The sequence below is a fragment of the Erinaceus europaeus genome, chromosome 4 (genome assembly GCF_950295315.1).
Source record: "Erinaceus europaeus chromosome 4, mEriEur2.1, whole genome shotgun sequence".
Classification (NCBI taxonomy): Eukaryota; Metazoa; Chordata; class Mammalia; order Eulipotyphla; family Erinaceidae; genus Erinaceus; species Erinaceus europaeus.
In genome coordinates, this window is record NC_080165.1 from 105,281,957 (window position 1) to 105,307,165 (window position 25,209).

Genomic DNA, 25,209 nt, shown 5'->3' on the forward strand with positions numbered 1-25,209 from the left:
TCATGAGTGGTGAAGCAGTGCTGCAGGTCTCTCTCCCTCTCCCCTCTCAGTTTCTCTATGTCTCTATCTAATAATAAATAAATAAAAATTAAAGGAAAAATAAAACAGTTCTTACAGGTGGTGCAGTAGATAAAGCATTGGACTCTCCATCATGAGGTCCTGAGTTCAAACCCCATTATTGCACGTGCCAGAGTGAGGTTCTGATTCCCTCTATATACATATACTATACATATACATATACATATACATATACATATACATATACATATACATATACATATACATATACATATACATATACATATACATATCCTTAACAAGTAAGTTTTAAAAAAATTTTTAATTAGAAAGAAATAATTGGGGGTTGGGTGGTAGCACAGCATTTAAGTACACATGGTGTGAAGCACAAGGACTGGTACAAGGACTGGCATAAGGATCCTGGTTTGAGCCCCCGGCTCCTCACCTGCAGGGGGGTCGTTTTCACAAGCGGTGAAGCAGGTCTGCAGATGTCTATCTTCCTCTTCCCCATCTCTCTTCATTTCTCTCTGTCCTATCCAACAATGACATCAATAACAATAACAATAATAACCACAACAAAGATAAAACAACAAGGGCAACAAGAGAGGAAAAAAATGGCCTCCAGGAGCAGTGGATTCATAGTGCAGGCACCAAGCCCCAGCAATAACCCTGGAGGCAAAAAAAGGAAAGAAAAATTGATCATTTGAGAGACCGCTTAGAGATTTATGGTGGTTATAAAAATTTCATAGTGGGGGTTGAATTGTGATGTGGAAAACTGGGAAATGTTGCATGTGCAAACTTGTATTTTACTGTAAACCATTAATTCCCCAATAAAGAAAATTTTTTTTAAAAAAGAAGCCACTGGTAGGGAATTGGGTGGTAGCACAGCGGGTTAAATGCAGGTGGCACAAAGCGCAAGGACCAGCATAAGGATCCCGGTTTGAGCCCCCAGCTCCCTACCTGCTGCAGAGTCACTTCACAAGTGGTGAAGCAGGTCTGCGGGTGTCTATCTTTCTCTCCTCTCTGTCTTCCCTTCCTGTCTCCATTTCTCTCTGTCCTATCCAACAACGATGCCAACAATAATAACTACATCAATAAAACAACAAGGGCAGCATAAGGCAATAAATAAATAAATATTAAAAAAAGAAAAAATTAAAAAAAAAGAAGCCACTGAGGTGGGTGAGATGATTCAGAGACTACTAGGATGATAGAAAGAGAAAAGATGATCCTAGAGAACACCCACCTTTAAGAAACAGGTTGGAAGGGCCAGGCTGTAGTGCAGTGGGTTAAGTGCATGACACAAAACTTAAGGACTGGCATAAGGATCCTGGTTCAAGCCCCTGCCTCCCCACCTGCAGGGGGTCACTTCACAAGCAATGAAGCAGGTCTGCAGGTGTCTATCTTTCTCTTCCCCTCTCTGTCTTCCCCTCCTTTCTCCATTTCTCTCTGTCAACAGCAACAACAGCATCAATAACAACAACAATAATAACCACAACAAGAATAAGAGCAACAAGGGCAACAAAAAGGAAAATAAGTAAAATATTAGGAAATAATGGAAAAAAAAAAAGACACAGGTTGGAGTGGCCCAGGAAATGGTGCAGTGGATTGGACATTGGATCCTTAGATATGAGATCCAGGACAATTGCTTCTTGGCCTTTTGGCTAAGATCAAGTATAGATCCAGAACTTGATCATGCTCTGGTTCTGTCTCTCAAATAAATCAATAAATATTTTTACTAAGGCAGAGAGAGTGAAGCTCTGAAGCTTCCTTCAATGCAATAGGGGCCTGGCTTGAACCTGGGTTATACATATGAAAAAACATCATCCTATCTAAGTGAGCTATTCCATCTGTCCATAAATATTTTTTAAGGGGGTTGGGCGGTGGCGCAGTGGGTTAAGCGCATGTGGCGCAAAGTGCAGGGACCCACGTAAGAATCCCGGTTCGAGCCCCTGGCTCCCCACCTGTAGGGGAGTCGCTTCACAGGCAGTGAAGCAGGTCTGCAGGTGTCTATCTTTCTCTTCCCCTCCTCTCTCCATTTCTCTCTGTCCTATCCAACAACGAACAACATCAACAATGGCAATAATAATAACCACAACGAGGCTACAACAACAAGGGCAACAAAAAAAGGGGGAAAAATGGCCTCCAGGAGCGGTGGATTCATGGTGCAGGCACCAAGCCCAGCAATAACCCTGGAGGGAAATATATATATATATTTAAAAGAAATAGGTTGGAGAATAAGAGACTGCAGATAGGAAACAGCTGGTAATGGTGGTGGTGGTGTGATCTAGAGAGCTTGGAGACCTGCACCCGAGTGAGGACTCTGGCAGTGGTGAGTGGCCACTAGTGTACATGATGGAGGGCCAGTGGCCAATACCAGAGACTCAGAATTGGTGGTAATCCTGATGAGGGCTAAAGAGACATCACTGATTATTCTGTCCTGAAATGTCACTGCCAGTCTGTCCAGGGGTCCCACTTCAGGCCCTCCCAGTTGAACTGTGAATCTGTTGAAGCATGCCAGCTTCTGGGAGTCTATTTATAAGACAGTGTATAGGGACTCTGTCCTGAGACACCTTTACCAGCAAATATTTTGGAGGTAATTATTATACCCAGGCTCTTGCCCTGTTTCCAGCCTGTGCTTTGCTCAGTCTGCCCCTGGATCTTGTTAGGTTTGATTCTTCTTTACTCAAAGGGAATGTGGGGGAAAAAAATCACTTAATGGGAGTTGGGTGGTAGTGCAGTGGGTTAAGCGCAGGTGGTGCAAAGTGCAAGGACCGGCGGCGTTAAGGATCGCTGTTCTAGCCCCCGGCTCCCCACCTGCAGGGGAGTCGCTTCACAGGCGGTGAAGCAGGTCTGCAGGTGTCTATCTTTCTCTCGCCCTCTCTGTCTTCCCCCCTCTCTCCATTTCTCTCTGTCCTATTCAACAAAAGCATCAATAACAACAATAACTACAACAATAAAACAAGGGCAACAAAAAGGAATAAATATTTTTAAAAATCACTTAATTAGGAGAAAAAAGTAAATTTTCTTCCTTTTGGAAGATCTCTCATTTTCTGTGGACCTACTATGTGCCAGGCCTTGAGTAGTGTCTCTTGTCAGCTTTATGATAGGCCATCTAGATATTATGAGGTAAGGCAGCAAGGCTTGGGAAAGTCACAGTGCTCATGCCAGTCCACTTTCAGGCAGTGCTGGGGATCAAACCAAACTCAGGGCCTCAGGCATGTGAGTCCTGTGTTCTATCTGCTGAAGTACTCTAGCCACCAACCCCTCTTCCAGTCTTCAAGATAGGAGTCCCCCAAATTAGCTTTCTTAGGCCAGTCAGTCCCATGAGACAAGAGTCTTTTTTAGTAGACAAAACTTGAGAAGGAAGGCAGTGGGGGGTGGGAGCTTGAACATGTGGTAATGTGTACACTCTAGTAGGCGAGCCACTGCCCAGCCTGACAACATTTATTTCTATGGCAGTCAACAAGTTCTTTCTCTCTTTGTGGAGCAGCTACACTTCAGTGAGGTGACTTTGGACTCCAATTCCACAGTGGTATGCTTTTCGGGGGCAAAAGCTCTCACTTCAGGTTCCCGTTCCACAAATTGCCCTTGGCCTCCTGTCTTTCAGTCCCCAAGGTCTGAGGATGCACATTCCTTTCCGGGGCTGGTGGCATGGGGTGAGCCACCATATCTATCACAGATTTAATTCCTCAGCCTGGGAGATTCTATCTCCATCTCCCCCACACCTCCCATTTACTGTAGAGAACAGGGTGGGTGGGGTAGGGTGATGGCATCATGCTGAGTGAGGTGCTGGGTCAGCCACACCACGAAACTGCCCCGAGCAGGGATGGATTATAGCTCTGGCACACCTGTGCTCGTGAGCTCATCAGGCAATTATGCCTCGCCCCACCTGAGACAGCACTGGGAGAGCAGGTGCCTCAAAGATGGTGGCTCAGGGCTCCACCTACTCCCCTTGGGCAACAGCGAGGGCCATTTTTCTAATGAACAAACTATTCTCTCGCCTCTCTTGGTGTGTGAGGTTGTTGTTATTTTTTTTTTTTTTGCCTCCAGTCCTTGGGGTTCGGTGCCGGCACTATGAATCCACCACTTCTGGTGACTTTTTTCCCCCCTTTCATTCAATAGGACAGAGAGAAATTTAGAGAGGGTAGACAGAGAGAGGGAGAGAAAGACACCTGCAGACCTGCTTCACTGCTCATGAAGTAGACCCCCTGCAGGTGGGAAGTGGGGGCTCAAACCCAGGTCCTTGTTCATATCCTTGTGAGTAGTACTATGTACTTACTTACCTGGGTGCAGCACCGCCCAGCCCCTATGTATATAATTTTTTAAGCAGTCTGGGAGGTGGTGCAGTGGTTAAACTTTGGGCTTTCAGACATGAGTTCAAGTCCCACACTTCATGTGCTAGAGTGATGTCTGTCTCCCCCATAAATAAATATTAAAAAAAAAAAACACCTGAGCCAGCTATTTTTTTCTTTCCTTTTGGGGGATTAATGGCTTACAGTCAACAGTAAAATACACAAGTAACATTTCTCAGTTTTCTACAAAACAGTTTAACTACCACTAGGTCCTCCATCATGTTCCAGGACCTACCTGAGCCCTCCCCCCAACCTCAGAGTCTTTTACTTGGGTGTAATACACCAATTCTAGTCCAAGTTCTGCTTTGTGTTTCCTGAGCCAGCTATTTTAAAAGAGTCTGCTATATTGCATTCTACCTTACTAGTTACATGCTTCTCCACTTAGTCGTGGCCAGTACTGGGTAGAGGTAAGCATATACATATCTTGACACAAAACCATGGACACACACTAGATATAACTTGATAGTATTGACTCTTAGTTCTCAAGAAAATATTTAGGTGTTTGATAGACCTGGAGGCAGTTATGCAAAGAGAAATAAGTGAAACACAGCTACATGGGATGGTTTTACTCATGTGCAAAATACAGAGAACTAAAACGAACAAACTAGCCAAAAAAAAAAAACAAAAAAAACCCACAACAGTCCTAGTACCCAGATTGCTCCCTTGACTCTATAGAAAGAGGTGGTTATCAAAGGAGGGGAGTGAGAAGAAGAGAGCTTAGACAGAAGGTTTTTGAAAAATTATTTTTAAAATATTTATTTATTTATGTGAGAGAACCACAGCATCACTCTGTTACAGGGAATGGCAAGGGTTGAACTCTGGACATCATGCTTTTAAATCCAAAGCTCTAGCCTCTGCACCACCTTCCAAAAGAGGTTTTCATTTGGTGTGATGGTATAAAGACTTTGGTGGCGAGGTGCGATGAGTTGTAGACATGTGTATGTGAAACTGCTCAGTAAAGCAGAACCCCTTTATTTATTTTTGTATTTTTTCCTTTCTCTTTCTTTTTTTTTAAATTTATTTATTCATTTTCCCTTTTTGTTGCCCTTGATGTTTTATTGTTGTAGTTATTATTGATGTCGTCGTTGTTGGATAGGACAGAGAGAAATGGAGAGAGGAGGGGAAGACAGAGAGGGGGAGAGAAAGATAGACACTTGCAGACCTGCTTCACTGCTTCACTGCTTGTGAAGTGATTCCCCTGCAGGTGAGGAGCCAGGGGCTGGAACCAGGATCCTTAACGCCAGTCCTTGTGCTTTGCGCCACCTGAGCTTAACTCACTGCACTACTGCCCAACTCCCTTCCTTTCTCTTTCTATTTGTCCCTCTTTATTTGGTAGGACAGAGAGAAATTGAGAAGGAAGTGGGTATAGTAAGGTAGTGTTGGTATGCTTCTAATTCTACTTCTAAAAACCTCTTCTGTTTCATTTGGTTTAATCCCCCCCTGCTTAACACTGCATTCTATTTACATAACCACTGTATTCTATTTACATAACCACTGTATTCTATTTACATAACCACTGCATGGCATTGGTTTAATCCCCACTGGTTCATGATGTGTTTTTGCTCTGCCCCCTCTCCTTGTCACATCCTGATTTTCACCAGTCACTTTTCTCTCCACCCTCTCTACATCACATCCTGTTCACACCCTACTTGGGAAGTATATATATAAAGACAACATTGTTCGTTTTAGTTTTAGTTTTAGCTTAGCTTGGCAGAGATTGTGCTGCGTCCTGCATGAATAAAGAGATACTGTGTACAGCTCAACCATGAGTCCCGGGTCGTCTGTCTCCCGTCAGTGAAGCTCAGCCCGGCATATGGCGCCTGAACAGTCACTGACATAAGCCCTGAAACAGGGACCGGCACCGACGTGGGACCTAACATGCCCATCGCCCAGATAAGTAAACTTGGCTACCCATCCGCCATGAGTTGCCTTTCTACTTATGAAGAGGTTTGCCAAAGCCTCTGCTGTTTCATCATGAGACAGTTACTCTGTCTCTGGAACATTTTGCTCTGGACCACACTTCGGTTCCCTGACCAGGAACTTTGGTTTCTTATGGCCGTGATCGTAGAGCTTGGAAGATGAGATTTCTCCTTGGACTTTCTGGATTCCCTCTCCCATGTTTCCTGAGGAGAAGGACTACATTTTGCTCCAGGCCACAATTTGGTTCTTTGTGACTGTCATAGAGCTTGGGATATGCACGGAAATTTCCCCTGGGACTTTCTGGACTTCTCACATGTTTCCTGCTGAGAAGGACTACTCTAATTTGAGGAACATTCTCGAGTACCCTGGCAGTCCCCAAGAATGGAGACATGTGGTTAGTTCTACTCTCCTGATTGGATTCTTTCTTTGATGGGAAGACACTTTTTTTTTCTTCTTCCTCCTCCAGGGTTATTGCTGGGCTCGGTGCCTGCACCATGAATCCACCGCTCCTGGAGGCCATTTTTTTTCCCCCCTTTGTTGCCCTTGTTGTAGCTTTGTTGTGGTTATTATTATTGCCCTTGTTGACGCAATTCTTTGTTGGATAGGACAGAAAGAAATGGAGAGAGGAGGGGAAGACAGATAAGGGGAGAGAAAGATAGACACCTGCAGACCTGCTTCACCGCCTGTGAAGCGACTCTCCTGCAGGGCTGGTCCCTGCGCTTTGCACCACATGCGCTTAACCCACTGCGTCACCGCCCGACCCCTAGGGAAGACACTTTTAAAAATGGGTATCTGCAATCCTGCAGGAATAGTCAGAAGCACCCTAAATGGAATTTCGAAGAGCTTTTTGGACTAGGACGCCCTCCGGGGACTCATGATGCTACATGGTGAGATCTGTCTCATAAGAGAGTGATTTGAACGACTGAATTTTTGTATGACATTGACTTAAAAAAAAAATGCAGGATGCAGCACAATCTCTGCCAAGCTAAGCTAAAACTAAAACTAAAACGAACAATGTTGTCTTTATATATATACTTCCCAAGTAGGGTGTGAACAGGATGTGACGTAGAGAGGGTGGAGAGAAAAGTGACTGGTGAAAATCAGGATGTGACAAGGAGAGGGGGCAGAGCAAAAACACATCATGAACCAGTGGGGATTAAACCAATGCCATGCAGTGGTTATGTAAATAGAATACAGTGGTTATGTAAATAGAATGCAGTGTTAAGCAGGGGGGATTAAACCAAATGAAACAGAAGAGGTTTTTAGAAGTAGAATTAGAAGCATACCAACAAGGTAGAGAGACAGGGGGGCAGGCAGTAGTGCAGCAGGTTAAGCACACAAGGTGTGAAAATTAAGGACTGGTCCAAGGATCCCAGTTCAAGCCCCCGGCTTCCCACCTGCTGGGGGGGGTCACTTCACAAATGGTAAGGCAGGTCTGTCTGTCTTTCTCTCCCCCTCTGTCTTCCCGTCCTCTCTCGATTTCTCTCTGCCCTGTTCAACAACAGCTGTGGCAACAATAACAACAACAAGGGCAACAAAATGGGAAAAATGGCCTCCAGGAGCAGTGGATTCGTAGTGGAGGCACTGAGTCTCAGCGATAACCCTGGAGGCAAAAAAAAAAAAAAGGTAGAGAGATACACCTGCAGTCCTGCTTCACTGCTTATGAAGCTTCCCCCCTGTATGTAGGGAGCAGGGGCTTGAACGCTGGCCCTTGTGCATGGTGACATGTGTGCTCAACCAGGTGCCCTACCACCTGGCTTCCATTTATTTATTTTGATGAGAGAGATTGTACAAAAAGCTTTTGTTCTTTTTTAATTTTTATTTTATAAAGATATAGTTATTTATTTGTGAGGGAGAGAGGAGGAGGAGGAGGAAGAGGCAGCCAGAGCATCACTCTGGCACATGTAACACTCAGGACCTCATGTTGGAGAACTCAATTCATTACCCACTGCACCCCCTCCAGGCTGCTGACCTCTCATTTGTGTTTTGTGTGAGAGAATGACCTCTCATGTGTGCTGAATGCACTTCTTCTAGCGTTTGCCCTTCTTCCGTAGCCAGTCAACAGCGTCAGGTTGAGCCTGATGTAAAGTTTCGAGACCTGAGCCCAGGCAAGGTGTGACCACACCCAGACTATCCCTGAGGGCAGTCCCTGCACCCCCCAAAAAAAACTGACCATGAGCTGCCCTGGTACTGGGAAGACCCATGTCCTCCTGGCCCTCAGCCCCAGCCCTGAAACAGTGAGTGATGGCAGAGTGAGGGTAGAATGGATGACAGGATGCAGAGTCCTGGCAAGTGGATTAAGGAATTTCCCAGCCAGACAAAGTCCCTTTTCCCCCCAGGGAGCCTTCACTACTCCCCCCCCTCCCCAAACACACAATTACATTCCTGGGAGCCACCAGTTCACCTGGGTCTCTGTGAACCCCATTTCGGGTTGACATTCCCTGGATGCTGGGGGCTTGGGGTCAACCCACAGTCATGCCTCCCATCTTCATAGCCATGGGGAGTTCTCCCAGCACCACCCCCCTGCACCTCTGGTGTGTGTGTGTGTGTGTGTGTGTGTGTGTGTGTGTGTGTGTCCTCCGTCCATCCCCATTGCCTGGGGTGATCCTCCATTCTGCTGTCCTCAAAACAGTGAGTGTTGAGATCTGGTGGTCTGGGGGTAGGGGCTGCTTGTCCTGCAGTGATTAAGGTCCCTCCTCCACAGCCTCAAACAGGCTCTGGGGAGGAGTTCACCCTGCCTTCTGCCCCCTCTCCGTTTACTGCTGCCCCCAGCAGTCATAGGGTTAAGGAGGAGAGAACACCCACAGCTCCATTTTAGAGTGCCCCAAAGCCTAAGCACCCATGTTTATCCCTGCAGTCTGCCTCTGGGGCCCCTCTGCCTCCTCCCCAGAGCTTCCCCAGCCACACTTCCCAAGGCAACCAACACCTACAGCCAGATAAGGTTTCTAGGACAGCTGGGGCTCTCTGTCTCCTGGGCGGTGGGGAGGGGGCTGCAGGGGAGACAACTTTAGCTGAAACCCCAGCTCAGTGCCTCCTGGCCTCCTCTGTTATCTCTGCCTTTCTGTCCTGCCCCTTCCTCCCCACCCCCAAATTTGAGCCAGCCCCTTCCTGCGCTGAAGGGCATGTGTGCGCGTTGACACAAGTCTTTGTGAGCGTTTATGTGACTGTGCCTGTGTAAGTGTCTATGTGAGTGAGTGCATGGGTATGTGTGAAAGCAGTATGTGTATGAGTGTGTGTGTTGAGTGTGTGTCTCAGTGTGCATGTGTACGTGAGTAGCTGAGGAGGCCAGGCCCTAGCAGCTAGGCGATGGAGGTGACCTGGCAAACGTGCAGGATGGTCTGGAGTCTGGTGCCTGGTCATCCCAAGAGGTGGAGTGCCCTGGTGGCCTCCCGCTGGGCTGTGGGCAGTGTTGGGGCCCCTCTCATCCCCTCTGCCCCCCCAGTTCCGTGGCCGAGCCAACCTGCATGTGTTTGAAGATTGGTGTGGCGGCTCCATCCAGCAGTTGCGTCGAAACCTCCACTTCCCACTGTACCCCCACGTGAGTGCCCCCATGTCATTTCATTCTCTGCATCCCCCTCACCCTAGGGCCTCCCCCCATGCTTTCCCACTATCTATTCCCTTTCTGGGCCCCCGGCCCCAGGGAGTACAAAGTCTGACCCCACCTGCCCCCTCTAGACCCGTACGACCCTGAGGAAGCTGGCTGTGTCCCCCCGATGGACCAACTATGGCCTCCGCATCTTTGGCTACCTGCACCCCTTCACAGACGGTGAGCCCCTGACCAGGCCTCCAGGGGACCCTGGGCATGGCAAGCTCTGTCAGGAGAGGGGAAACAGAAACTGAGTCAGGCTGGGCGCAGGCTCCTGTGTCACCCCTGTGTTCCTGAGCTGCAGTTCTGGACTGGTCTTCCCACCTCCAATGTCCTGGGAACCCCCACATCAGCCCCCAATCCCAAAGCCATGGGAGGTTTCCCCTCACTTTCTGTGCTGACACCCCAAACTGGCCCTGTTGCCCAGGGAAGGTCCAGTTTGCTGTGGCCTCGGATGACAACGCGGAGTTCTGGCTCAGCCGGGATGAACAGGTGTCGGGTCTCCGGCTGCTGGCGAGCGTGGGCCAGGTGGGGGGGGCAGGTGGAGGGAGGGGATGAGGGGCAAGGGTGGGGGAGCGAGTGAGGGATGTGAGGAGGGGTGGGTAAGGGGGCAAGTGGGATGAGGTAAGGAGAGCTAGGGCCCTATAGGAGTTGACCCTGGCAAGGTGGCTGTCATTGGCTACTGGTGGTTCTGGCTGTCCCCCCCTCCTCCAGTGTCCCAGGTGTGGGAGCAGGAAGCAGGCGTGCAGGGGGAGCAAGGGTCTGCTGCAGGCTCACTCCCTCCCTCACCCTCCCCACAGACTGGGAGAGAGTGGACAGCACCCGGAGAGTTTGGGAAATTTCGGAGTCAAATTTCCAAGCCGGTGAGGTGAGTGGGGTATGTCCTACTATGCTGGTGGCATCACAGAACTGTAACTAAACCCTGAACCCCAATCCCTCCAATTCTGCTCTGCCTGGGTGCTGAGGTCTAGTCCCAGGTTCAGAGCCCAGGGCCACACACCTGCCCTCCCTCCCCAGACACCCACAGTTCCCAGTCACCATGGGCTCTGCTCAGTAACATCTTTGACTTGACATCATGTGGCTCATCTTTCCTTTTTCTAGAGGGGGAAGCTGGGTCTCAGAGAGTGTGTGAGCGAGTGAAGGTCACACGACTTTGGGGTGACACTCAGGATGGGAAAAGCCCAGACATGCCCCCCCCCCCAGCCCTGCTTTCCAGGCCCCTACATCCACAGTCACATGCCCTGGAGTAAGTCACAGTCACCCCTGGGTAGGGAAGGTACTTGGAAGGCAGCACAATGGTTCTGAAGCCTTGATGTCTCTAAGGTTCAATCCCCAGTACCACCATCAGCCAGAGCTGAGCACGGGTCTGTTAAACACATATAGGAAAAGAAAAATGGGTGAGCTGGAGGATAAGAAATGGGTTTCCTATTCAGAAAAGTTAAATCTTGGCGCTGGGGAGATAGTAGAGTTATTTTCTGCCTGAGGCTGGAGGTTCTAGGTTCAGTGCCCAGCAGCACTATCAGCCAGAGCTGGGCAGTGTCCTGGATAAAATGATAACAGCAGAATATTATTATTATAAATAGGGAAACATAATGTAGCATTGATAAATGGGGAAGCTTAGCTTAGCTCAGAGTGCCACCTAGTGGACACACGTACAGGCGAGGCCATGTGTGGCTCCTTGGTGAGGCTGGGGAGTCAGTCCCTCCCTGTCCCTTGTCAGGAGCTGACTGTGTACCCTTACATGACATATGATGCTGCTGGTAGCTAACAGATCAGGGCTCCCTGTCATAGCCCCCATGTCTCAATCTTGTAGCCTGGGTGGCTCTGGGCAAGTCATCAGTGGGGTCTCTGCCTCTGGGCCTTTACCTACAGTGGGCATCGCATCAGTGCTGGGCAGGTGACGCCTCGGCCTTCATCCTCCTTTTTCTTTTTTTTTCCACCAGGATTACCACTGGCACTTCAGATCCACTGCTCCCAATAGCCATTTTTCCTTTTTTAAATTTATATTTTATTTAACAGGACAGAGAGAAATTGAGAGGGTAGGGGAAATAAAGAGGGAGACAGAAAGAGAGACACTTGCAGACTTGCTTCACTACTTATGAAGCTTCCCCCCTGCAGGTGATGAGCATGGGCTCGAACCCAGGTCCCTGAACCCCCCCCCCCCCACCCTTGTCTCATCTTCTGGGAGACTGAGACCACGATGTCAGTGAGAGGCAGGTAGCACTGGACCCCAGACAGTGCTGAGCCACGATCCTGGGGCTGAGGAAGAAGGGGAAGCTGGGAGTTGGGTTGTAGGGGAACCCCAGGGTGCACACAACCAGCCTATGCCTGTGCCTGCAGCTTGTCGGCCTCACGGAGGTACTACTTCGAGGTGCTGCACAAGCAGAATGAGGAGGGCACTGACCACGTGGAGGTGGCGGTGAGTGGTCACTACCCCACCCCACCCCACCCCCCTCAGGCATCCTCCCCCTTGACTGCCCCCTATTGGCTGCTCCTACATCCTCCCTCTCCTCTTCCAGTGGCGGCGTGATGACCCTGGAGCCACATTTGTCATCATCGACTCCCCATCCCTGTCCCTCTTCACCAGTGAGTTGGCTCAGGTCCCCGGGGTGGCGGGCGGGGGTGGGGGAGCAACACATGGGACTGGGGCACCAAGGGGGTCCAAGACATGGGGTAGAACACAGGAGATATGCTATTTAAAGATGTATTTATGAGACAGACAGAGAACCAGAGTATCACTTGAGTTATCACCTCCTGAACTGCACTGCTTCCTCCTCTTCCTCCTATTCTTTTTTTCTTTCTATTTTATTTGAACAGATTGAGAGGGGAGGGGAGATAGAGTGGTAAAGAGAAAGAGACACCTGCAGCCCTGCTTCACCACTACTGAAGTGTCCTCCCTGCAGGCAGAGAGTAGAGGGGGGCTCTATCCTTGCACTTGATAATGTGAGCTCAACTGCATACACCATTTACTGGCCCCTCCTTTTTTTTCTTCTAAGTTTATTTAGAGAGAGACCTCTAGCACAGTTGGATAGGTGGAGCAGTGATTTATTAGATTAGGGTTTCTAGAAGCCTTGCCAAGTCTCATTTGGCCCCAGAGGAAGGTCTGGGCTCAGAGCTGAACTCAGGGCTGGACTGAAGGCTGGGTTCAGGGCTGGACTTAGTAGTAGACTCAGGGCTGGGCTGTGGTTAGACTCAGGGCTGGACTTAGGAGTGGACTCAGGGCTGGGCCTCAGGCCTCACTGTGCCCTATCCTATCCCATCATGGCCCAGATGAGACATTGCTCAGGATGGATGAGGTGGGTCACATCCCCCAGACAGCAGCCAGCCACGAGGGGCCCCCAGACCCTTTCCCTGCAGACGAGCAGCCCCCCATCGATATGTTGCGACCTGACCCCCGGGATACCATCTACCAAGGTAGGCCCTGCCCCATGTCCCCCTCTTTGGGATAGCAGGTCCCTGGGTGTCCTGGGTAAGACAGGGCCTGTCAGTTCTCCTTCACCTCCATGTCAGAACTGTTTCCTCCCTTCCAAATAGAAAACAGAGCATGGGTATAGGACAGTGCAAGAAGGCATGTCCAGCCCTGCCATGACACATAGACCATGACAGAGCAGACACAAGCACATGGAGCCATCACTGAGAGCCAGAACTAGCACCAGGCACCCTGGCTTTGCTGTCACTCAGCACAGCTCTGAATGGGCTCCCAGCTCAGCAAGGGGAACCACTTCCTGCTGAGGTGCTAGAGCTAGACTCTCGGGACCTCTTGCATTCATTTATTCATTCATTCACTTACTTACTTAATTATTTATTTTGGATAGAGGCAGAGAGAGGAGAGGAGACCACAGCACTGAAATGTCCTCCAGTCAGCTGGGGCCAGGGCTCAAACCTGGGTTGCTCACATGACAAAGCAGCACACTATCCAAGTGAGCTATTTTGTCAGCACTATTTTTAATGACTTGTTCTTTTTTTTTTTTTTTTTTTTTGCCACCAGGGTTATCACTAGCCTCAGTATCTATACAGCTCCACTGCTCCCAGTGACCAGTATTTTTTATTCCTTTTTAAATTTAATTAATTTTATTTGATAGGACAGAGATAAATTGAGAGGTAAGGGGAATAAAGGGAGAGGGGGAGAGAGAGAGAGAGAGACACTTGCAGACCTGCCTCACCACTCATGAAGCTTCCCTCCTGCTGGTAGGGATTAAGGGCTTGAGCCCAGGTCCTTGTGCATGGGAACATGTGCACTTAAGCAGGTACACCACTGCCTAGCCATTTTGATTCTTTTTGACAGAGGATGGGGAGGGGGGAATGGCAGACACCTGCAGCACTGTTTCCCCTGCAGGTGAGAACTGGGGGCTTGAACTTGATAAAGTGTGTGCTCTGCGTGGTGCCATGCCATCCAGCCTCGTTCCCACATTTATGTTTTAAAGGAAGACAAAGCCCCAGGCCCCAAGTGATGGCTGTGGGGCTGCTAGCCTTGGGCACTGCACCAAGAGGAGGCTTGGTGCCTCTTGGAAGTTTCTGGTCCTTTCCAAGGCTGACCCTGCCCAGCTCCCCATAGTGCCCTCCCCTGGGGATGGTGCTCCACCCCCCTGCCTGCTTAGTGCTCTCTGGAGGCTAGCCTGGAGAGTGCAGACAGCCTGGGTCCAAAGCTCCAGCTATGTACTCAGGTTCTGTCCAGTGTGAGCCCAAAAAGGACCTCCAGGCTGGGGGCTCAGTCTCTCCTCAGGGCACCTTCCTGGCTCCCCACCACTGCCCTTTCGCCCCTTCTGCCTGCAGTGCCTCTGATGCCCAAGTCCCGGCTACGCTATGTGCTGCCTGACTGTCCCTACAAGCCCAGCTACCTGGTGGATGGCCTTCCCCTACAGCGCTACCAGGGCCTCCGCTTTGTAAGTCCAGGCAAGGTGGGAGGCTTGGGTGGCAAAAATTGGGGTTCATTGGATGGAGTGCAGGTGGTGAGGCCAGGTGCCCCTCCTCTCCACTGGTCAACAGACACCATGGCCATCCAGGCTCAAGGCAGGGGGAGCTCACTTCCTGCCTGCAAAGCCCAAGAATGAGTAGTTTCCTCACGATGCCCCACCAGTGGCAAGTGAGGCCTGGGGCACCTGAACCTCTCCCCCATACCATCTCAGCTGCAGGGGAATGTTTTCTTTTAATTTTTAATTTTTTTTTGACACCAGGGCTGTCACTGAGGCTTGGTGTCTGCAAGGCTTCACCACTCCCACAGTGACTGTTTTCCTTCTACTTTTTTAAATCATTGCTTAGCTTATGGCCTATGATGGTTTGAGGATTGAATCTGATGTCCTTATTATTTAAAAAAATTACTTCTATGAGAGAGAGGGAGAGGGAGAGGGAGAAAGAGAATATGCATGCACGAGGGAGAGAGAGAATCAGAGCATCATTGTGGCACATGTGATGCCAGGGATGGAACTCAGGACCTCATGCTCTTAGGCTCAACATTTTATCCACTACATTACTTCCCATTCCACTATCTCATTTATTTTTAAAAATTTATTTATCTACTAGTAAACAAAAGAGAAGGAGGGGGAGAGAGATGACCAAAGAATTACTCTGGGGAGAGGGAGAAGCACAGCATCACTCTGGCTGTGTGATTGTGGGATTCAAACTCGGGACCTCAGGCTTGAAAGCCCAACACCTTACCCACCTTACCACTCCTGGGCCATAGAACTGTCTCATTTCTTACCCAGACCCCACCCTCTTACTCCTGCTGCTGCTGCTTCTGCTTCTTCCAGGTTCACCTGTCTTTTGTTTACCCCAACGACTACACACGCCTGAGCCACATGGAGACTCAGAACAAATGCTTCTACCAGGAGAACAGCTACTACCAGGACAGGTAGGTGACACCGCAGGGGAGGTGACCTTGGGGAGGGCTCTCAGAGGCAGGGAGAGATGCCTGTGCTGGTGCATACACACTCACACATGTGTACTCATATCTCCTCCTTCCACACTCTGCTCCAGCCCAGCAGGACTTGGGGCCCCTATGGGGCTGAGCAGTACCCCTTGGCTGACCCCCAGTGCTTACCCCTGTCCCCCTCTCCTGCAGGCTCAGCTTCCAGGGGTACATCAAGATGGATCAGCCTGAGAGGCAGGGGCCAGAGCAGCCAGGTACAGTGGCACAGGGACAGGTGAGGCCTGGGGTCAGACTGGGGACAGTGGCCATGTGCTATCATGCAGGGATTCTGGTTAGTTCACGGCACCTGCCTCTGAGGATCGGAGACCTGAGCCCCACAGCCAGGGAGCCCCCCTCCAGCTTCCACATCAAGACACAGGGAGAAAGTGCACCTCCTTGGGGCTGGCAGGTGGCTTGCCCAGGAGAGTGCACACATCGCCATGAACAGGAACCTGGGTTCAAGCCCCTAGATCCCACTTGGGAGTCCATGTGTGTGTGTGTGTGTGTGTGTGTGTGTGTACTCCACAAGCAAGTAGTAGAGTAGTCTTGTGTTGTCTTTCTTTCTCTGTGTTTCTCTCTGTCAAGAGAGGAAAAGGAATAAATGGCTGCTGGGAACAGTTAAGTCATGTATGCACCAAGCCCCAGTGATGACTCTAATGTCAAAAATAAGAAAAATGACTTTCTTTTTCTTTTTTTCAGAGCCCAGACTCATACAGGTATGATTTCACTGTTGCAGGGCCTTTTTTTTTTTTTTTTCATTCAGTTAGGTGCAGAGAGGGGGAGAGACATCCCAGCACCAGAGCTTTCCCAGTGCTGCTTTATGGTGCTAGGACTCAAAGCTGGGATGCTGGCATGGCAAGGCACATTCCTACCTGGTAAGCTATCTGTCCAGCTCTGAAGATGTCTGTATTTAACACCAGCTTGGTGTTGGAACTTAGTGATTTTTTTTTTTTTTTTTTTTTTTTTTTTTTGTCATCAAGGCTTCACTGCTCTGGGCTGAGTTTTTCAGAGAGAGAGAGAGAGAGGCAGGGAGTGAAAGAGACCACAGCCTTGAAGCTCCCTTCAGTGTGATGAACCAGGATGGAACCTAGGTTGTTCAGGTGAGCTATTTTGCTAGCTGACTGTTGCTTTCACTAGGTGCCGGGGACAGCTTTCTGGAAGATTCCCAGTATGGAGAAGTGGTCGAGGAGAGCCCAGCTTTGCAGCCCCAGGACCCCAAGGTGTCGACCCCCAGCCCCGGGCAGGGGGGCACAGACTCCCACCTCCAAGGCCTGCGGCAACTTCTGGCTCAGCCCCAGGGCTCCCTCCAGAGCCTCTTAGCCCGGCCCAGCATCTTCTCCTGGCCAGCAACAGGGGCACCCATGATACAGAGGCCCGGGCTGGTGGGGGGTGACCACCAGGAGACGCCAGGCCAGTCGCAGTGGCTGAGCCAGGTGGAGTCGTACATCGCGGAGCAGAAGAGGGCAGATGGGCTGCTGCCCCGGGTGCAGGACGGAGAGGAGGAAGAGCAGGAGGAGGAGCAGGAGGAACAGGAGGATGCAGCCGAGCTGCCTGACTACATGCCTGGGTTCGACCCGGTGGTCAACTGGGCTCAGACCTTCAGCGCCCCGAGCCTGGACCTGCAGGCGCTGCGCTCTGACTGGATCGACCTGAGCTGCAACGTGTCTGGGAATTTGCTGCTGGCACCGCGAGATGCTCTTGAGGTGGCCCGTGCCTTTCTACGTAGGCTGCACCAGCGGAGCCGAGGGTAGGGGGGGGTTTCCATATCCACACCAGAGACCCCGCCCCAGAAGTGAAGGCAGTGTCCCTAGGAAGCTTCCCCAGCCACCCCAGGGCACTCTGGGAGGGGGCCTATCAGAGAGGGTAGCCCAACCCGGGCCAGAACCTCGGAATTCAGACCCCAGATCTGGGCTGGGAGTGGGTGGTGGCAGGTGCCCTAGGTTGAGCTACTGGCACCAGGGGCTGTATAGCCCTGCAGTGCCTTTACCCCATGTAGTCTGCTGAGCTGACCCATCCCAGTGCCAGGGTCCTGCATCCCATGATCTGTGACTTCCCTGTCATTCTTGCATCCAATCAACGTACCATCATCGTCATCATCATCATCATTATTATTTTGCCAGAGCACTGCTCAGCTCTGGCTGATCATGGTTTTGGAGATTGAACCTAGGACTTGAGCGTCAGGCAGGAGAGTATTTTGCAGAACCATTACGTTTATCTCCCCAGCCCCCCTAGCTCCACTGATTTTCATAAGAGGAGTGAGAGAAGCAAAGCATCAGTCTGGCCCATGTGATGTGAGGCTCAGACTCAACCTTATGCTTGAGAATCCAGTGTGTTATCTACTGCTTCCCCCCCCCCCCAGGCTGCAATGAAAGACTCAGCTCTGTAGATGCATTTTGGGTGGGGCCTGGACTTTGCAGAGGTGGAGCTTCCTTGGGTGGGTCTGGCTGGCCTGAGCCCGGCCTGTGACCCCCCTCCACCCCAGGCGGTACCAGCTGCAGCGGGTACTGAATGTGGAGAAGCGGCAGGACCAGCTGCGTGGGGGACGCTATCTGCTGGAGCTGGAGCTGCTGGAGCGCGGCCGGCGCCGGGTACGGCTGTCCGAGTATGTGTCCACACGGGGCTGGCCTGAGCCCGACCACAGCCCGCAAGACTTGGTGTGGGGGCCCCACCGCCGGCTGCTGGGCAGTCCTGGAGAGCCCAGGTTGTGCTGGCCGCAGGGCTTTTCCTGGAGCCACCGCGCTGTTGTCCACTTCGTCGTGCCTGGTGAGCCGCGCTGGCTGAGCTGGTCAACCCAGGGGGGCCATCCTGCACCCCAAGCTCAGAGGGGAGAGCCCTGTAGGGGCCCCATAGGGCAGGACTAGATGTGAGGTCAGCCAAGCATGGCTGGGGCTGATGGGGGCACATAGAGTGAGGGTGCTGCTTTTATAGTGAGAAGTGGGGGGATGGCTGGGAGCTAGCTTACACAGTAGAGCACACAGTTACCTGAGTTCAGGTTCATCGTGGAGCAGTGCTGTGGGCTGTCTCTCCCGTTCTGTCTCTCACTATCTTAAAAAAAAACAACAAACAAAAAAATCCCACCAGGAGGGAGCTGGGTGGTGGCACACCCTGTTAAATGCACATATTACCAAGCACAGGAACCTGGGTTTGAGCTACCACTCCTCACCTGCAGGGGGGAAACTTAACTAGTGGTGAAATAGGTTTGTAAGTGTCTCTCTTCTTCTCTCCCTCCTTATCTCTCCCTCATCTCTCAACTTCTCTCTACCCTATGTAATAAAAATTAGGAAAAAAAGAAAAGAAGGAAAACTGGCCGCCAGGAGTAGTGGATTCATAGTGCTGGCACCAAGCCCCAGAGATACCCTGGGGGCAAAACAAAACAAAACCCCACTAGGAGTGGAGGAAGTTGTAGTGTCTATCTCTTTCTCTCCCTGTCTCTCATCCTGTATTAAAAAAAAACTCACCTAGTGTGATGAAATTGTGCAGGCATGGAACCCTGGTGGCAAAGGAAATACATATAATTTTATTTTCTAATCAGCAAGAAGAGTGTGCCATGGGACCAGGTAGAAGTGAAGGGAGTTGATGCAATGGGCAGAGTCAGGGCTGAGTGTTAGTGCTGGTGCTAAATTCTCCTGGGGCCCTGCTGGAGGTGCTGGGCATCCCCTCTGCTGGTTGCCAAGGCCACCTCCCTCCCACCCCATAGTGAAAAACCAGGCGCGCTGGGTGCAGCAGTTCATACGCGACATGGAATGGCTGTCTCAGGTCACTGGGGACCCGCACTTGAATGTCATCTTGGTGGACTATAGCAGCGAGGACATGGATGTGGATGCTGCCCTAAGGCGCTCTCGCCTGCACAGGTGAAGGCCTGGGGATGGGGGGGTCTCCCGCTTTCACCCCAGGCCCTGTCCTGGCAGTAAATGTCACTTCTGCTGTAGCCACTCACCCCTCCCCTGGCTCAGGGGCCCCTGCTGAGTGCTGGTGCTCAGTCCCTCTTCTCTCTGTTCTCTGCAGCTACCAGTACAGGAAGCTCAGTGGAAACTTTGAGCGCTCAGCTGGGCTTCAGGCTGGCATCGACCTGGTGAAGGTGGGTGAAGGCTGGCCAGGCTGGGTACTGGGTTGGGGAGACAGCTGGTTTCTCTCTCTCTCTCTCTGTCTCTCTCTCTTTTCCACCTGGGTTACCTCTGGTGCTTAGTGCTTGTACCACTCCATTGCTCCCAGCAGCCATTTCCCCCTTTTCTTTCTTTTTGATAGAAGGTTAGTGAGGGGGGAGACAGCCCTGCATCACCTCTCAAGAAGCTTCCCCCCTGCAGGTGGGGACCTGGGCCTTGAACCCGGGTTCTTGTGCATGGTGACATGTGCTCTTTATGAGGTGAGCCGTTACTCAGCCCAGGGAGCCAGTTTCTTAGGGAAGGAGGGGCATGAGTATGGGGGTGGGGGGTGGGGCCTGAGAGAGGCTGGTCCTTGGCTAAGCGATGATAGCAGGGCCTGGAGTCCTGGTGTCCACAGAAGGGGACACAGAAGGGGCAGTCATCACCACACTCAGCTTCTAAGAGCTCTGGCATGTGCCCAGTGCTACCCCACCATCTGTTCTGGCTGTCTGTGGTCACTCACAGGGAAGGCTGTCTGTGAGAAGGTCCTGGCCCCTGACCCCACTCCCCCTCAGGACCCCCACAGCATCATCTTCCTGTGTGACCTGCACATCCACTTCCCTGCCGGCGTGGTGGATGCCATCCGCAAGCACTGCGTGGAAGGCAAGATGGCGTTTGCCCCCATGGTGATGCGGCTGCACTGTGGGGCCACCCCCCAGAGGCCCGAGGGTGAGTGGGCAGTGGTGTGTGTGTGGGGGGGGGCTCTGGCCTTGACTCCTTTGTTTTAAAGATAGTTTTTAAGTATGCATCTATTTACTTATCTATTTTGGATAGAGACATAAATTGAGAGAAAAAGGGGAGAGAGAGAAGTAGAGAAAGCAGTAGTCCTGCTTCACTGCTAGTGAAGTTCCCCTCCTGCAGGTGGCGAGTGGGGGCTTGAACCCAGGTCCTGGTGCACTATAATGTGTGCACTCAACCAGGTACGCCACCACCCGGCCCCATTTGTTCCTTTAAAAAAATATATTTTTTTTATTAATGAGAGGTGATTGAGGAACAGAGCATTATTCTGGTACATACAGTGCCAGGACTCAGACCAAGGACCTAAAGTGTGAGAGGTCAACTCCTCATCCACTACATCTGGTGGTCTACAGGGCACTGCCCAAGACTGGCTGATGGCTCTGGTGGCCCTGGCAAGTCTTCTGCCATCTATCTCTCCTCACTTAGGCCTCAGACATTAGCCTTGGCTAGGCCCTGGGGCTGGGGGTGGCTATCGCCAGCACTGGAGTACCCCTGCTTTCCTGCACCCTGACCCCGGGCTTGGGGCTGCACTTCCACACAGCCAGGGTGTTAGCTCAGGCCTGTCGGCCCTCACCTGAACTCCCACCCACGCACAGGCTACTGGGAGGTGAACGGCTTCGGTCTGCTGGGCATCTACAAGTCAGACCTGGACAGGATCGGGGGCATGAACACCAAGGAGTTCCGAGATCGCTGGGGCGGGGAGGACTGGGAGCTGCTAGACAGGTGACTGGTCTCGGCCTCCCCACTCTGGGTGGGGACAGGGATATCCACCTGGCACCCTGGCTCAGTGCTATATGGGGGTGGAGATTACTGTCCCTAGGGGTTGGGGGGGGGCTCTGTGTGTCTGTGTGGGTGTGAGGGTGTTCCTCTCAAGGGGCCTAGGGTGTCTGTGTGGGTATGGGGTCCCCACCCGCATCTGTCCCCTGTTCACTCCCCCTTCTCCCCAGGATCTTGCAGGCCGGCCTGGAGGTGGAACGCCTGTCCCTCAGGAACTTCTTCCACCACTTCCACTCCAAGCGTGGCATGTGGAGCCGCCGTCCACTCAAGGCACCCTGAACTCCTGGACTGACTGCCTGCCTGAGAGGAGGCTCCAGCAGGGAGATACCCTCCCCCCCCCCCAGCCCTGTCTGGGTCTGGGGAGTGATGACTCCCAGGGGTGAGAGGAGGCTCCAGGAGGGTCAACATCAGGCCCAGGGAAGAGCCTAGGGGCTCCGTGTCATACCCTATGGCCCATTGGGAGATGACTGAGCTAGGCTGGTCACTGCACACTTGTCTCTGGAGCTGTGATTGTTTTAAGGAAACCCTCTGTCACTGCCCAGCACCATGCTGTCTGAGGTGGGGGCCTGTTGGGGGACTGTCCCCACCTGCATACCTCAGCCCTCCCCACTACCTGTCCTTGTCAGGCTGACAGCTGCCTCACACCCGGAGGTCTTGCCCAGGCTTCTGCCCCCAGGAACACCCTCTCCCTGGAGCCCCTGAGAGCTGGCCCCCAGCCCACCATCAACTCACCTCCAGGGGTGTCACTTCTGGAGAGCCTTATCCCCCTGGGAAGGGGGTCACTGCATGTGAGCCAGGAGCTGGGGTCGGGGGCAGAGGCTGAGGGCTGAGGGGGGCCATAGTCTCAGAGTGAAAAGGGGTGAAGCCCGGCAGGATGAGGGCCTGAAATGAAGGGTGAATGGGAAGCATGGTCCCCAGGGCCTGGATGCCCCAGAAACACAGCTCTCCTTTGGAGAGATCCCCAGCCCCCTGGTCTTAGGTGGATGAAGAAGGGTCTGTGGGTGGTTGGGGGTGCAGGTTTGGGGTGACCCTCAGAGACACCCCCCCATTGATGGTGACCAAGCCAGTAGGGTGTCAGGGAACCCAGCCACCTGCCTGTCACCTAATGTCACCTCTCGTGTACTAACAGCCCCAGGTGCCTTTGTGAGGGGCTGTGCTGCACACACCAGCCATGCATTGGACACAGGTTCTCACACTCCAGTGTCTGTTGAGGGGCTGGGGGGGGCAGACCCCCCACTGTGAGAAGGGGCTTATGGAGGTATAGTGCCAGCCAGGCTGCTGAGCCCCCAGACCCAGGCTGTGACAGAAGCCAGGTCTCTCCTGGGTACCCTTCTTTCACCAAGGGCCCAGCCTAAGCATCTGGCCCTGCAGAACTTGGGATGTTGGGGTAGGATGGAGTAGCCCCCTGCCTCCCCTCTCTGTGGCATCAAGGACAGAGACTGTAGTGGACCTGCTGTGACTTTAGGGGACCCATCTGAATCAGGGCCAAGACAGTGGCCATTGGCTGGGGGGGAGCTGTCACCCTCAGGTGTTATACTTGGGTCAGCCCAGACAGCCCCCCAACCCCCTGCTGTGCCCAGCTACCCCCTACTCCCAGTGCCTTCCTTGTGTCCAGTGTTTGTTACCTCCACACCAGCTGCCTTAAGGGGGGCCTGGCACAACCCCTGCTCTAGAGGACAAGTCCAGGGAGAGGGCAGGGAAACTGTCAATACAGCATCTTCTTAGAAAACCAGGTGGTTCTTGTGTCTTTCTGTTGTCCTGGGAGGGAGGGGGGAGGGGCCCCGGGTGCACCTCCCAGCTGCCAGGCCTTGGAGGAGGTACCTGGGATCCCCACCCCATTCCTTTGCTTGTCACCTGCCCTGAGCTGCAGTCTGGGTGTCTGTGTGGTCTGCTCAGGGAGGCATTTTCTGGGCAGATGATAGCAATTCTGTGGTTTCAGGTGGGAAGGGCTGCTGGCCCTGTATGAGGAAGGCTAAGGATAATGATATATATATATATATATATATATATATATATATATATATATATATATATATATATTAACTTACTTATTTGTGAAAAAGATAGGAGGAGAAAGAGAGAGAACCAGACATCACTCTGGTACATGTGCTGCCAAGAATTGAACTCAAGACCTCATGCTTGAGAGTCCAGTGCTTTATCCACTACACCAACTCCTGGGCCACAGTGCGATTTCTTCTAAGATCATAATGTCTGGGATGTGGGATAGTTTGCCTGGGAGGGTGCCAACCCAGGCTTGAGCCTCCAGGACAGCACATGGGAGTGTCACAGCAGTGCCACAGAAAGTGTCTCTCCCTCCCTAAAAAGTCAGTCGGGGGGGGGCCCAGGTGGTGGTGCACCTGGTTGAGCACACATGTCATAATGCACAAGGACCCAGGTTCAAAGCCACCAGTCCCCACCTGCAGGGGGAAAGCTTTACAAATGGTGGAGCAGTGTTGCGAGTGTCTCTCTGTCTCTCTCCCTATCACCCCTACCCTCTCAATTTCTGGCTGTCTCTATCCAATAAATAAATAACAATAATTAAAAAAGTCAGGGGGCCAGACAGAGGCACATCAGATTAAGGACACATATTACCATGTGCAAGGACCCAGGTTTGAGCTCCTGCTCCCCACCTGCGGGTGTGTGTGTGTGTGTGCGCGCGCACGCGCACGCGCGTGCTTCATAAGCAGTGAAGCAGGTCTGCAGATATCTCTCTTACCACCCACCTCCCTCTCCCTCTCTCTTTCTCTGCCCCTCCTCTCTTAAGGTCTCTCCAATAAAAAACAGAAAAGGCCAAAATGGCCACTAGGAGTGATGGATTCATAATGGTGGCACAGATCCCCAGCCATAACCCTGGTGGCAATCAAAAGAAAGAAAGAAAGAAAAAGCCTGAGTGTTGAAACTACACATACTTGGGGTCTTAGCACCAATAAAATAATACAGTAATAATGGGGCCAACAAAACTGCTCACTGGGATAGTGCACCTGCTATGCCATATGGATGATCCAGGTTCAAACTCAGCCTCTGCCACACTGTAGGAAGCTTTGGTGTTGTGGTGTCTCTCTGTCTCTTATCAGAAAAAGTTGGTTCAGAGCAGTGAAGCCCCAATAATGAAAAAAAAAAAGTATTGGGAACCATGTAATTCATAATGCCTGTTACTTATGGGTATGAGACCCATTACTCTAATAACTAAGAAAAAATGTATTAGACCCAGTCATGTCAGAAATTCCAGCCTCCAGCGATGTTTGGCCGACATCAGGATAAACAGATAGTGGACCAAAAGGCTCTGCAGAATCTGATAACCCCTATATCCTTGGAGTAAGGTCAGGATTTGCAGTGTAAACATAGGATTTAATGTAATCACTAGAATTGGAGATAATAAGTCTGATGTAAAGTGGTTTACATACTGGGAGAGAGATCATTCAAATATGTATGCCCTTAAGATGTTTATGTACTCCCCTAAGGTGTTTACACTTGGCATAGCTCTATGTGCATATACTCAATAAACAGCTATAGGGTGAGGCCCATGCACATGGGACTCAGTGTACCCACATCTTGAGAGGAACCCCAGTACCCACCTCTCTGAACTTCTCTCACTGCAGATGGTGTGATGAAGTCATTCTTTCTTTTTTCTTTAAGAAAGGATTAATTAACAAAACCCTATGGTAGGAGGGGTACAATTCCACACAATTCCCACCACCCAATCTCCATATCCCACCCCCCCCTCCCCCCCCCCCCCGATAGCTTTCCCATTCTCTATCCCTCTGGGAGCAT

At 51.4% G+C, this 25,209-nt stretch overlaps 1 protein-coding gene across 2 annotated transcripts in view; it reads left to right on the forward strand.

Moving 5' to 3' along the window:
* Positions 1-23,391, forward strand: part of B4GALNT3 (beta-1,4-N-acetyl-galactosaminyltransferase 3) — a 105,644-nt gene extending 82,253 nt beyond the window's left edge. Inside the window, exons 5-21 of one of the 2 annotated variants that reach the window (XM_060190325.1) lie at positions 9,733-9,828; positions 9,966-10,056; positions 10,304-10,404; positions 10,677-10,744; positions 12,217-12,295; positions 12,396-12,462; positions 13,147-13,290; positions 14,650-14,759; positions 15,624-15,724; positions 15,935-15,996; positions 16,919-17,528; positions 18,264-18,544; positions 19,479-19,632; positions 19,787-19,859; positions 20,439-20,592; positions 21,258-21,384; positions 21,609-23,391. In XM_060190325.1, coding sequence (XP_060046308.1) covers positions 9,733-9,828; positions 9,966-10,056; positions 10,304-10,404; positions 10,677-10,744; positions 12,217-12,295; positions 12,396-12,462; positions 13,147-13,290; positions 14,650-14,759; positions 15,624-15,724; positions 15,935-15,996; positions 16,919-17,528; positions 18,264-18,544; positions 19,479-19,632; positions 19,787-19,859; positions 20,439-20,592; positions 21,258-21,384; positions 21,609-21,717 — 2,427 coding nt within the window. In that variant the 3' untranslated portion in view covers positions 21,718-23,391. The remainder of the gene's footprint in view (positions 1-9,732; positions 9,829-9,965; positions 10,057-10,303; positions 10,405-10,676; positions 10,745-12,216; positions 12,296-12,395; positions 12,463-13,146; positions 13,291-14,649; positions 14,760-15,623; positions 15,725-15,934; positions 15,997-16,918; positions 17,529-18,263; positions 18,545-19,478; positions 19,633-19,786; positions 19,860-20,438; positions 20,593-21,257; positions 21,385-21,608) is intronic. The other variant, XM_007526261.3, reaches the window with a different exon arrangement.
* The last annotated feature ends 1,818 nt before the right edge of the window (positions 23,392-25,209 follow it).